At 47.2% G+C, this 13,197-nt stretch overlaps 1 protein-coding gene across 10 annotated transcripts in view; it reads left to right on the forward strand.

Moving 5' to 3' along the window:
- LSAMP (limbic system associated membrane protein) overlaps positions 1-13,197 on the forward strand; it is a 1,541,410-nt gene that overhangs the window by 1,376,394 nt on the left and 151,819 nt on the right. For 8 of the 10 annotated variants that reach the window (XM_075906335.2, XM_075906328.2, XM_075906364.2 and 5 more), the window contains one exon: positions 872-949. The exons of the other annotated variants lie outside the window; for them this stretch is intronic. In XM_075906335.2, the coding sequence (XP_075762450.2) occupies positions 872-949 (78 nt within the window). The remainder of the gene's footprint in view (positions 1-871; positions 950-13,197) is intronic. 10 annotated transcript variants of the gene reach the window in all.

The raw sequence follows: 13,197 nt of genomic DNA on the forward strand, positions 1-13,197 counted from the left end.
TCAGCTCTCAGCCTCTACCACTGTCCCAGTGAACCTTGGCTAAAGCCAACTTTAAAGAGCTAACTGCTCTGAATGGTATCAGTTCACTTCCTAGATCCTCGTCTTTCATTGCTCACTCCTGGGCCTCTTTGGAATCATGTCTGTGACGGGACTGTTCTCTTGGGTGACAAGTGTTCTGAGCCAGGAAAATGTAACCCTGATGCCAGTGTGCTATGCAAATTTGGGGCAAGTTGCATCCCCACTCTGTGCCTCAGTTTTCACATCTGGAAAATGGGGATAATACTAATGTACCATACAGGAGTGTTAGGGGGAGTAACTGGTGAATTTTTAAAAAGTATTTTTCAGATGGCAAACATTTGATGGCTAGTCTCTCAAAGCATTTGTGTCAATCTCATCCCTGTACCATCTGATTCATCAGGTTGTCAGCTTTGGGTAGCACTGTGGTCAGAAAAAAATCACTCCTTCCCTCATAATCCCCATGAACTGCATTTGACAACTGATTCTAGTGCATTTTTTAGAATTTTCACCTTAAAGCATCAGCCACTGGGCCCTGCCGGATCCAGGATATAGGACTTGATGGACACAGCATGGTCGTTCCTGCATGCTAAGATTATCAGACTCTTGCATCTTGTCAGAAAAAAACAAAACTCCCAGCTGAGATACAGTTGTCATCTTCCAAAGTGATGGGAAATAGCTATTAACATGAGACTCTCTTAGCACAGCCGTGCAGCAGCCTGCTATTGCCTTGTAGCGTCCAATTAAATAACAAAACAAAAACAGGCCTCCCACTCCTTTGGAGCTGATTGTTCTCTCGCCACCTGGGGTGCCAGAAATGGTGGTATTTACAACTTCAAAACTGTTCTCTTTCCAGCTCCAAACTCCCCACCAGCCCCCACTGGAGGCAGGGGCACTGGAAAAGGCTTTTGGAGCAGCATGGGTGACAGCCAAGGTAGGATATATTGAGGCGCCCCAGGCCTGATGCAGGGGAGGGTTTTAATGTGGCAGCTGGCAGAGAAGGGAATATCGGGAGGTGGCAGCTAGCAGCAAGCTCTGTCTGCAGCACAAGTGCCAGAAGCTGATGAGCTTTTACATGTGGGATGAGCTCCCCCTTCCAGCATCCTATGGCTTTGAGCTATTCTATTATTGCATCTCTCTGCCGGGCTACTGCATCTCACTGCACCTCTGTGTCTCTCTCCTGTCTTCACTTTTTCTCTGCACTTGTTCTCCAATGTACTGGCTAGCCATCTCTCACCTTCCTCTCTGTTTGTCAAGCCTTTCTGCCTGCCCCATCTGGTCTCACTCTTCCTCTAATCATTCCCTGTGAGTGATGTTATTCTGGCTTAGGAATGCCGATAAGCAAGGATAGGGAGAGATGCAGTAGCTGTAGATGGCCTTAGGCTGTTAACCAGAGGTTCAAACTGGAGAAGTCCCCGTGTGCTTGGGGGGGGAGGGAGAAAGAGGTTTTGGATCTTACTTCATTGAGACCAGAGTGTCTTCATCCCTTACGTAGGTACATAAGGTGGGGTAAGAGGAAACTTCCCCTCATTCGTGCACCAATTGCAATCCCTAAATTCAAGGGGCTATAGCATTTCTTTCCTCAGTGCACTTCTGGGAGTGAACTGCAGCCCAAAGAAACAGCCCCCTGTCCCCACTGGCCTGTGGGGTAGGTTGGATACACCAGGGGAGCAAAGGATATCCTCTTAAAATAGATGTGTCTATGAGGACGGCCCCTTCCCCAGCTTCTCTTGGAGCGGTGCCACTGCACATTGCTCATTCCCCTGGGCTGTGGCTAAATGGCACAAACAAACCCTTAGCAGTATTCCCCCGCTCAAATCACCACAGAAGATTAAGCTTTAAAATTGGTCTTTTAAGGGGAAAACAATACTGCCTGCCTGCATCAGCACTGCACCGTTGGAGCAGGCCTCCTCTGGGCACTCTCCGTCACAAGGCCTGCACCCAGATCAATACAAATACTCAGCTCTGCTAAAGAAAGGTTAAGTCTGGAATAGCAGAGGGGCTGCAGAGCAGGAGTGAGGGGCACAGGTAGGGCTGTGTGGGGAGCCCAGGGCTGGAACAGCAGGGGGGCTGCAGGGAAGTGTGGGGCACTGGCAGAGCTGTGTGGGGAGCCCAGGGCTGGAATAGCAGGGGGGCTGCAGGGAAGTGAGGGGCACTGGCAGAGCTGTGTGGGGAGCCCAGGCCGGGAATAGCAGGGGAACTGCAGGGCAGGGCTGAGGGGCACTGTCACGACTTTGTAGGGAGCCCATGGCTGGAATAGCAAGGGGCTGCAGGGCAGGAGTAAGGAGCACTGGCAGGGCTCTTGGGGGAGCCCAGGGCTGAAATAGGGAGTAAGAGGCATTGGTTAGAGCTGGATAAGGACCTTTGTGCAAGTTGTCCAGTTCATTCCATCCTGCATTTTTGGTCCCTTACTTTCACGGGCTCCAAAATGCTTTAATAAACAAAACCCAGAGCAAATGCAAATGTGTGCATTGCTGCAAATTGGGAAAGGGAAAGTGGTGAGAGTGTTGTGTATTGTGGATCTTCTTGGTACATATAAACTTCACATCTAAGGGAAGCACAGAAAGCTTCAGGATAAGTCCTTGGAAGAGTTTCAGGATCAGCAACAAGGCAATGAGTGACACTCAGTGACTTCTGTCACATGCTAGCTTCCGATTTTTCACTTCAGCATGAATCTGTAATGGCTCTCTTAGCTATTCTGGACTCTCACTGGAGAGCCTGAATGCTGAATATGTCTCCTTCATTTTAAGGTGGGTTGTCTTTTTTCTCTTTAAATATTAGGTGTTGTGCCATTATTTTAATGCTGCAAAAGTGTCCCATCTGATAGTGTTAGAAGCGGAAGTGCTGTATTGATTCCACAAGCCTCTCCTACACCACTATTAGGGAGAGCATAGTGGGCATCCTTGTGATAGAGGGCTAAATTCATCCCTGGTATCACTCCAGTAAAATCAACATCTCACATCCACCCTTTTCTTGTTCCACTGTAAACAACCAATTTACACCTAGGATGAATATGGCCCTGGGTGTTCCCACCTGCAATGCAAGGAACTGTCTTGTGTGCACATTGCAGTTGCTTTGTCAGACTTCAGTGCAGGCAGAGATGTCATCCTGAAGTTGGGAAATCTTCCTTAAGGGAGGCCCTCATCCCTTCTGGGACTGAGCATTGGAAACCTCCTGACTTTTTGGTGTGTCAGATGCAGTGATAGTCTCAGGATCCATTTATAACTGAGGTCATAGAGCAGAAACCCCAGGAGGGGAACACTCCCTCACTCCCAACCCCAAATGATTGGCATCAAAATTGGTGCAAGCATCGGGCGTAGATGGAAAAATGAGCAGGTGTTTTTATAGATTCAAAATGATAGTTTTATGTTCTGAAATGAAGGCCAGTTGGAGAGAACAATACTGCATGGATTTCAAAAGACTTCATGTATCCCTATGCTAAAGAGCCTTTTTTCCCCCTCTTGTTCAAACCCTGATGCCTTTGGTATCTCAGATTAGAGCAGATTTTGACCTGCCTGGTTGTCAGAGTATCTAGAGAAGTAGCAGCTAGAGTTTTTATACTATTGAGGTCAACTTTTTTCTGAAGCTTCCATTATCCAGGCAGGAAAGGACTCCAAACTGCCCAACCAGCTCCTGGAGCAGAGAGCAAGCTCCCAACTACCTTCATTTTGTGTCTCATGTCACTTGCACACACAGAGGGTATGTCTACACTACAATGTTAGTTTGAACTAACGGACGTTAGTTCGAACTAACATTCATAGGCGCTACACTAGCGCTCCGCTAGTTCGAATTTGAATCGAACTAGCGGAGCGCTTAGTTCGAACTAGGAAAACCTCATTTTACGAGGATTAAGCCTAGTTCAAACTTACTAGTTCGAATTAAGGGGTGAGTAGCCCCTTAATTCGAACTAGTGGGAGGCTAGCCCTCCCCAGGTTTCCCTGGTGGCCACTCCGGCCAACACCAGGGAAACTCTATGCCCCCCTCCCGGCCCCGGACCCCTTACAGGGGCACGGGCTGGCTACGGTGCCCGTGCCAGGTGCAAGCCTGCCAGCACCCAGCCAGCAGACCCTGCACCTGGCACGGCACAGAGCCACCCACCCGATGTCCTCCAGCCCACCCCCTCTTCCCGGGACCAGGCTGGCGGCTCCCGGGAGCTTGCCCGGGACCGCAAGAGGCGGGCACCTTCCTGGGCTAGTGCAAACATCGTGGACCTCGTCCACGATCTCCGCACTAGGCACAGGAAAGTGGCCGTCTAGGGCAGGAGAGCTGCCAGCCTGGCCACCCAGGAGCAGGTGTGCATGAAAATCAAGGGGGTCCACTGAGACCCCCGACCCTGATCCCTGAGCTTACAATGGCCGTCCTGGGTCAGACCAAAGGTCCATCTAGCCCAGTAGCCTGTCTGCCGACAGCGGCCAACCCTAGGAACCTTGGAGGGGATGGACCGAAGACAGTGACCAAGCCATTTGTCTCGTGCCATCCCTCTCCAGCCTTCCACAAACTTTGGGCAGGGACACCACTCCTACCCCCTGGCTGAGACTACTCCATGGACCCAACCTCCATGACTTGATCTCACTTCCCTTTAAACTCTGTTCTAGTTGTAGCCTTCACAGCCTCCTGCAGCAAGGAGTTCCACAGGTTCCATTTGCTTTCTGAAGAACAACTTTCTCTTACTAGTTTCAAGCCTGCTACCCATTCCTTTCCTTTGGTGTCCTCTAGTCCTTCTTTATGGGAACTCATGAAGAACTTTTCTGTGTGCACCCTCTCCATCCAACCCCTGCTTTTAGAGACCTCTATCCTGTCCCCGCTCCATCTCCTCTTTTCTAAGCTGAAAAGTCCCAGTCTCTGTAGCCTCTCTTCATCTGGGACCTGTTCCCAACCCCTGATCATGTTAGTTGCCCTCCCCTCTCCCAGCCTTTCACTTCCCCTCTCCCACCTCCTTTTCCCAGTCTCCCCCAGTTTTGTTCAATAAAGACAGAGTCAATGTTGGAAGAAACGTTATCTTTATTTTGTACATCAAGAAGAGGGGCTAGGGAAGGGTAAGTGGAAGGAGGTGAGGGAGGAATTGGGTACGAGCCCCCGATGGGGAGGACCGGGCTGGCTCTGCAGGCTTCTGGGGGTGGAAGCTCTCCTGCAGCCCCCCAATTGCCCCCTCTCCCCAGATGGCAGCCTGCGGCAAGTGCAGCCGGGCTGATGGCCGAGTGGTGTGATGTGCCCAGTGTGGGTACTCCGGGCAATCCAAGCCAGGACTGCTTTGCAAGCGGGGCACCCCTGAGAACTGTCTGTCCGGGGTGGGGGTTGGGACCCTTTAAGCGCAGCCCTCGGCTAGCCTGACACAGCATCTCCACGCTCTAAGTCCTCCTCTGATGCCCTGCCGGCACTGCTTCCGGCCATCCTTAAGTCCTGTTCAGGGTCCACTCAATGTGGACTTGCTAGTTCGAATTAGCAAAACGCTAATTCTAACTAGTTTTTAGTTCTAGATGCATTAGTTCGAATTAGCTTAGTTCGAATTAACTAATTCAAACTAAGTTAGTTCGAACTAACTCTGTAGTGTAGACATACCCAGAGAGATTAAGGTTCCAGGGATCAAGCCATGGTGGAGTAAGGGTGCCCAGAAGTGAGTCAAAAATGAATTGAGATGTTTTGGGAGGCAAGATTAAAGAAGCCATGGGGAAGAGTCGATCACTGATTATGGGAGTCTAGAGGACTTAAGTTTCTCCAGAGATTCCAAAATATTGTATTGGTTATCCTGGTCTCCCGTTACTTTTAAACCAACCATGTTTTACACAAGCATGTTTTCTCTCAATACATGTGTGCATGCACACATGGTGACACATGTCCCTACATGTCTTTGAGTCCTGTCTCCAGCTTTTACTAATACAAATGCATGTTTATCTCTGTTAGCCCTGCAATGTCACTAGAGCTAGGAGAACATGAGACAGATTCCATTCTGCCTTGTGCATCAGCAATAGAATTGTCAGTTGAATTCCAATGGCAGAATTCTCCTGGCAGAGAATGATGCATGAGGTTAAAGACCTGGGTGAATTCTCAGATCACAAGGGGGAAATGTGTGTTGCTGGTATTTGGAAAAAGCATCCTCTGACTTAAAAATGAGTAAATTGTCTATGGAATCACCAGGAGAATATAGATTCTCCTCCACGCCCGCACATAATGTCATTCTTACAGACTCACTCTTCTGGCCATAATCAGATTTTTAAAAGGAGCTAGAATGGAGTTCTGATGCCTTTAAAGGACAAAGGTATTCTGTGCTGATGAAATCCTTGGACTAGGTGGGTTTGGAAAGATGGAGTCATGCTGTTCATAAGTGTAATACTTTCCAAAAATAGATTTTAATGGTAATGCACCAGGCTTTAGTAAATGTACCCAGTGTTCGTCAGTGCGATACATCATGCTGAGAATACCCACTGTCAGGAAATCAGGACCCTATGGACAGAAGTGATCTTTCTGTAGATAATCATAGGAGAAAAGTTTCTGCCTTCTGTTGCCCAGGTGGAGCAGACTCCACTTATAAATTCTCCCCTCTGAGCACAGATTATACAGTCAACCAGCTTAAATCACGGACCTCATATATCTTCTAGCTAAATGCATTGCAGCATATTTCACAGAATTGCTGGGCGCATGGAAACTAACTCCCATTTGAAGAACTGAGTTCCTAAAATAATAGTTTTGGTTTAAATAAGGTCCCTACCATAAAACCATAAACTTCCTTATGTTAAAAATCTTAGAGGGATGGACATGTTAGTCTGTACTGGCAAAAACAAGAAAAAGTCTTGTGATACCTTAGCAATGCCCCTCTGCCATGTATATTGCCAAACCAGAAAGTCTCTGTGACAAAAGATAAATGGACACAAATCAGATATCAGGAATGGTAACACACACAAACCTGTAGGGAAACATTTTAACTTCCCTGAACATGAAGTAATGGATTTGAAAGTAGCCATCCTTCTACAAAAGAATTTCAGAAAACAGTTACAAAGGGAGATAGCTGAGCTGGAATTCTTTTTCAAATTCAACACTATCAACTTAGGAAAGAGTAAGGATCTCAACTGGTTAATGCATTACAAAGGCAATTTCCCCTCTGTGGATAGTCACATCTCTACACCAAACACTATCAATGGCCCACCTTGACTTGATTAGCTTCATTAACACAAACAATTTCTTCCTTATGTCTCACCCCTGCTTCTGTAACTTCTACTCCAATTCATCTGATGAATTGGGTTTTACTCACAAAAGCTTATGCCCTAATAAATCTATTGGGTCTCGAAGGCTATGTCTACACAGCAGCATTATTTCAGAATAACTAACCTTATTCTGCAATAAGAAAGAGCATGTCTATACTGCCAGCCGTTATTTCAAAATAATGATGAGCTGGAGGACTTCTTACTCTGACTCCTGTAACCCTCATTTTACAAAGAGCAAGGGAAGTCAGAGGGAGAGTGTAAAAGCCGAGTTAAGTTATTTTGACTTCAGCTCCACAATTGACATAGCTCAAGTTGCATAGCTTAATTTAACTTTTTCCCTACTGTGTAGCTATGTGCCCTAGGGGGCCATAGGAGTCCTCATTGTTTTTCCCTATGTTAAGTAATTCATGAGATCATCTCCAAAGCTGTTAGCAAACACATCTGGAATTAGATCTCTAACTGGCCGTCAGCCACAGACGATCTGCCTTGCATTTCTAAAACACCTGACACCACAGTATTTGACTTTGTTTACATCAGCAAGTGATTAGGATTCATGATGAAGGTAGGACCTGAGTTCTCCCCATTTTTTGCTGTTAGCTGCTGGTTGCCATCTCTCAGGTGAACACAGGCAATGCTTGCTTCAGCTCCACCTGGTGGGGAAAGGCTATGTGAAGGGATGGCTTTTCAAGTGTACAAGGCTCGTCCTTAGCCTGATTGCCAGTAGGGAGTTCTACATCCCAAACCAAAAATCCATATCTTTTATCTTTTTTCCCATGAAGTCTGTATTAGTGCTTAAAGAGTGTAACCCAATGTAGGGGTTGAAGGTCCACACCCCTTAGTATTCTCCTTGATCAGCGTAGGTTCTTAACACTTCTCGCTAGTACCATTCAGACATGAGATGTGCCTGAGACCCTGGTTTGCGGGGAATAGGGGGGTCCGGGCCCGCCCTCTCTCCTGGACCCCAGCCCAGGGCCCTGAGGACAAGTTTGTGCGGACCTGTCCAACTGGTGGGGCCAATGCCCGAAACTCACCGGTTCACCGACTCCACGCCCCGCCCTGGGCTACTTCCTACCCCCCCTTACCTTCCCACCGAACCCCATTCTTCCCGTGAACCCTGTCCCCAACTCCGTTTTCCCGAGCGTCCCCTCTCTCAGCCCGTGCTGCCATGCTTTTCAGCTTCTGCAGTCTCTCCTCCTCTGCCTCTGTTGTCTCTCCTCTCCCAAGCCTCCGCTGAATCTCCTCTCCCCAAGCCTCTGCTGACTCTGGGCTTAAATGTCCCGCGCCAGCATTCCTGACGCATGACGTCAACCACTGCGCACGTCATGCCTTCAGTTCCCCCCGCCTGGCTCCGGCATGCCGGCTGACATCCCGCTCCAGCCCAACCCCTGCCTGTGCGGTGGCAGAGGTGCAAGGACCGCACGCCGTTCGTGCGTCCCGGGCTGCCCCCAGGAGCATGAAGGCGACCGTGGGTGCAGTGTGGGGCGGGTCCGCTTCCGCGGGGTGCAGGCGGCTCGCCTCGTCACACCCAGCAATGGTCAAACTAAGCTAGCGAGTGGGCTGCATTAGGGCCCCTCCTTCCTCTCAATGGACTGCAAGATTGTCATCACCAAGACTATAACCTGGGACAGGGTAGTTTTGCTACCTGCACTTCTGTACCTAGAATTTGTGGGACCCATAATAGCGCTTTGGTTGGATGTAGAGGGAGTGCGTGGCTCTGACAGTCAATGTTGTGTGCAATCAGCACACTCCTCACTTCATGTGTTCTCACTTTATGTGTGTGTCCCTTTTAGCAATACTAGTAGGGAAAAAAATACGGATGGAAATCAGCATAATCTGACAACACTGTGCATGGACAGCGGTAAACAAAATGTCTCATGGGCCACACACAGAATCCTGAAGTGCCGCATGTGGCCCTCAGGCCACAGGTTGCCTACCCCTGGTGTACACGGTTTAGTATTAATATGTGTCATATCCCTTTGTTATGGCCTTTAGCGGGAGGTGAGTGCCTTGGCTGGAGAGGAAAGGCATTTCACCAGTATGGCAGAGCATGAAAGATTTTAAAACATTGTGTATAAGAATCCAGTTCTAAGCTGCCCTGGAAGACACGGAACAGAGTGCACAGGGCCAAGGCGCCTGTTGAAGGATTGGTTTATAGAGCTTATACCGAGAGTAATTCAAACATTAGAGTGGGTAGTGCCAGCGCTGTACATCTGAGTACAGTAGGATAGTCTGGTGTTATGCATTCCTGACCTGTGTAACAGTGGTTGCTCCTGTGGTCAGAGCAGGGATTTGGCAGTAAAACGGCCAATGTTCTATTTCCAGCATTGCTTCTGCCTTGCTGGGTGATCTTGGACAAGTTCCTTCCCCACTCTGTGCAACTGAGATAAGGATGCACATGCTTCTGTGTAAAGTACTTAGAGGCTGACAGATGGAAAACTGAACCCTATTGTACTAAGGAGGCTAAGAAATGGGTAATTGACTAATTGTGTACTCAAGACAATTTGTATCAAGTACACGACTAGTCAATGAGGGGTCCCGCTGTGACTCTGCAGTTTTAAATGTAGGAGGAGCTGGGTGCACAGACAGCCTGGCTCCGATTATGTTTGCAGAGCTGCAGCAGGGATAGGTCCAGGACTCAGAAGTCCCAGCTTGCGCCAGGTCCAGAACCACTGCGCCTCTGCTTTTTAAATGTAGTAAGAGCCACCCAGAGCCACAGAAGGAAACCCAGTGCAAGCCGGGGTTGCTGAATACTGGCTTGGGGTAGGTTCCAGACCTACCACTGCTTCAGCTCTGCCTTTTACATGTAGCAAGACATGTCTGGCTTTTACTACATTTAAAAGGCAAAGCTGCAGCAGGGTAGGTCCAGGTCCTGGCAGCCCTGGCATGCACCAGATTCCTGACTGCTGTGCCTCTGGCCCTTCTGCCCTGCACCATGGAGACAGTGCTGGGGGGGACTGGCTTTTAAGCCAGCTCCCCACAGCATCAGCTCCTGCTTCCCACCTCCCATTTCTGCCTCTGATATATAGGCAGCAAAGGTTGGGGGTGGGGAGTGAGTAGTTGACTCAACTACTCTTTTACATCCCTAATTTGTACCTACCTTTTCTGAAGTCTTGGCCTGCTTCTGCAACCACTGAAGTCAATGGCAAAACTCTCTGAGAATCAGGAACTTCTTAAAAATTAAATACATAAAAATCAGCACTTGCTAGATCTGAGGAGTTGCTGTGATTCCATGGGAAGCAAATAGCTAAATAGCCCCTCTTTTTAATCAAGAGTTGAACTAACCCCCCAGATCTGAATGTTTGGGTTCCCAAGGTGGCTGGGATGAGATTCCAGTGATGGCTCAGAGCAGCATTCAGCATATTGGCATTCACATCCCAGGGTGCAAATGGGAAGGTGTCAAGAGTGGCCTGAAGAATGGAGCAGAAGGACCAACCTGTTCTTTTAATAACACAATTACTATGCAATTATCCTGGCCCTCCGCCATGATGGGGTAGTAATCACAAGATCAGAATGTGACAGATAATTGAGACTTGGAACAATTCTGATCCCCTTTTAATTTAATTTAATTTTTATTTTTTACCACTGCCTCAGTTTGGCAGGGGCTTGTTAACTCTTTATGTCTTTCTATTCTTTTTTTTAAGTCATCTGCATTCAATTCTCTTGAGAGCGGTGAAAAGAAATCAAAGTGCTTTTGTGAGTTGTGACAGAGCAGTGCAAATAGATTGATTAAAAACAGTTTCTTTTTTTAATTTAAACAGAACAGAGATTTGTGGGTAATGTGCATAATACGTACTCTGTGGTAACAAGCTCACAGTGGGAAGAAAGGAAGAGAGAGTACAAAAAAGAGGGAGAAATATGAACGTGTGGCCACTGTTATTCTGTTTTTAAATGCAAGATTGATTTTACATTTTCCCGGCATGTCAGTTTCATTACTGGCAAATTAATCCTCCTCTTGGTAGCCTGAAGCTTCTTTCTGTAGTTTCTCATAAAATAGATTCTGGTATGTTACCAAATCCTAAACAGGGAATTCAGAGCTTGGTTACATGAAAAGTAGCTCCAGTCTAACGAAAGTTTTGAAACTAATTTAAATAGATTGGTGCGAAAGGTTGGCTGTATGTGGACATTGTTATCTGGGATTAGCTGAAGTTGGCTAGGAAACTGTGATGAATGGGAGGGGTACTACTTTTTTCTGGACATGCTAGCCATTCAGTTAACTAAATTGCCTGTACAAGTTAAAATCATAGACAGTGGGTCCAAGAGAGTCTCCAGGGAAGCAGGAAGTGTTGGCAGGAAGCCAGGAGAGCCAATGAAAACAGAGTGTGGGTTTTTGAAGCACTGATCCTCCTGTGGCAGTCTTTGTGTAATAGAGCTGGGCGAGACGAAACATTCCCTGTTCTACTCACATATCTGTTGTTCCAAGGCTTAGTCCTTCTCTATGCATGGATGTTGCTAAATCCTCCATTCCTGTCTTTGCAGGCTCACTTAATCTCTCTCCCAGCTCTGTTCTGGTCACACAAAGACTGCCACAGGAAGATCACCGCTTCCAGTTAAAAAACCCACACTTTGTTTTCATTGGCTCTCCTGGCTTCCTGCCAACATTTCCTGCTTCCTTGGAATTCCTGGAGACTTTTCAGATGCCGCTGGCTATGGTTTTAACTCATACAGGCAATTTAGTTAACTGAATGGCTGGAATGTCCAGAAAAGATTACTAACTCCCCCTCTCTTTCATCTCAGAAACCATTTAAGCTAAACTGAAATAAGCCACTCTGAAGCCAAAATAAGAATTCCCAAATGGAGGGTTGCTCCAGGCTAACTAGGGCATGTCTACATTCCTGCCTCCACAAGTTTAGATGAATACTTCTGTACCTCAAAGTGTTGTCCTGTATCCCCCTGTGCAGAAGCTGCAGGCACAAACTTAAGGGTCCTGAGTTCACACTGATGTAATCTTGTGAATTCAGGACCTTTAAGTTCATGGCCTGTAATTTCCACATGGGGGAGTTTCAGCACAGTGCTTCAGTGCACATTGCCATTCGCCCCTTTTTAATCCAAACAGTGCAGGGTAGACATCCTAACTTGGCTTAAAATCAGACCTTTCGCTGTACCAGTGTAACTTACTAATGTAGTTAAGGCGTCAGATAGAATCTGTTAGGAGCCATGGCCTGAAAGATCACAGGCTGAAGGGATACTGTGGAGGTGCTGATAACTTTCTAACTCTGTACATGTTACACAACTCCAAACCCCAGAAAAACATTACGGTCTATTGTGCTCGGGATTGTGACCCGGTTCTTCATAACCTGAAGCTGCTCCATACTCCAGGAGCACAACATGAAGTCATGGGAAGTTTGTGCTGCTGTTCTGCATTTTCAGGAGATGTTCTTCTCCCAAAACCCCACCTTGGTGTTAGGGGTTGTGCCTTCAGGAGGCTAGGGATAAGAGTTGATAGAAATAAAAAAGTTGCGTAAACCACAAGTTTTCAGGGTCAAGGACACTTTGATTATGTGTTTGTGTGTGCACGTGTGCAATACCTAATCCAGTTAGTTTCTGATTGAGGCCTCTAATTTGTGATCATAATCCAAATACTTAAGAACAATAATCATCTTTACCATTAATTGGTATAGAATGTAAGTAACAAAGTAGAATCCCATGGATTAAATTAAACAAGGTCCTAAGAGTCCATGAACTCCATTTTCTGGTGTTTGGGGACAGAGGGTAGGCACTGTGTTTTATAATAATCATTTATACGCTAAGTAAGGATTTACCCCTGTCAAGAAACATTCCCACCATTTTGTATGACCATACTTCTGGTGTTCAGAAGAATCTGTTTCTGCAAGATGCAAGGAAAGGACTGACTGCTCTTAAGCCAAAAGGCCGTTTTTCACTGTGCAAACACTCATGGAGGCAGTGATGCAACTAGTATGTCAATGATGAATGAGAAGTGATATGAGAAAGATTCCTTTGTAGTGTGCTGGGCTGGGATCAGACT

Source organism: Pelodiscus sinensis, chromosome 1 (assembly GCF_052426305.1).
Source record: "Pelodiscus sinensis isolate ZL-2025 chromosome 1, ASM5242630v1, whole genome shotgun sequence".
In the NCBI taxonomy this organism is placed as follows: domain Eukaryota; kingdom Metazoa; phylum Chordata; order Testudines; family Trionychidae; genus Pelodiscus; species Pelodiscus sinensis.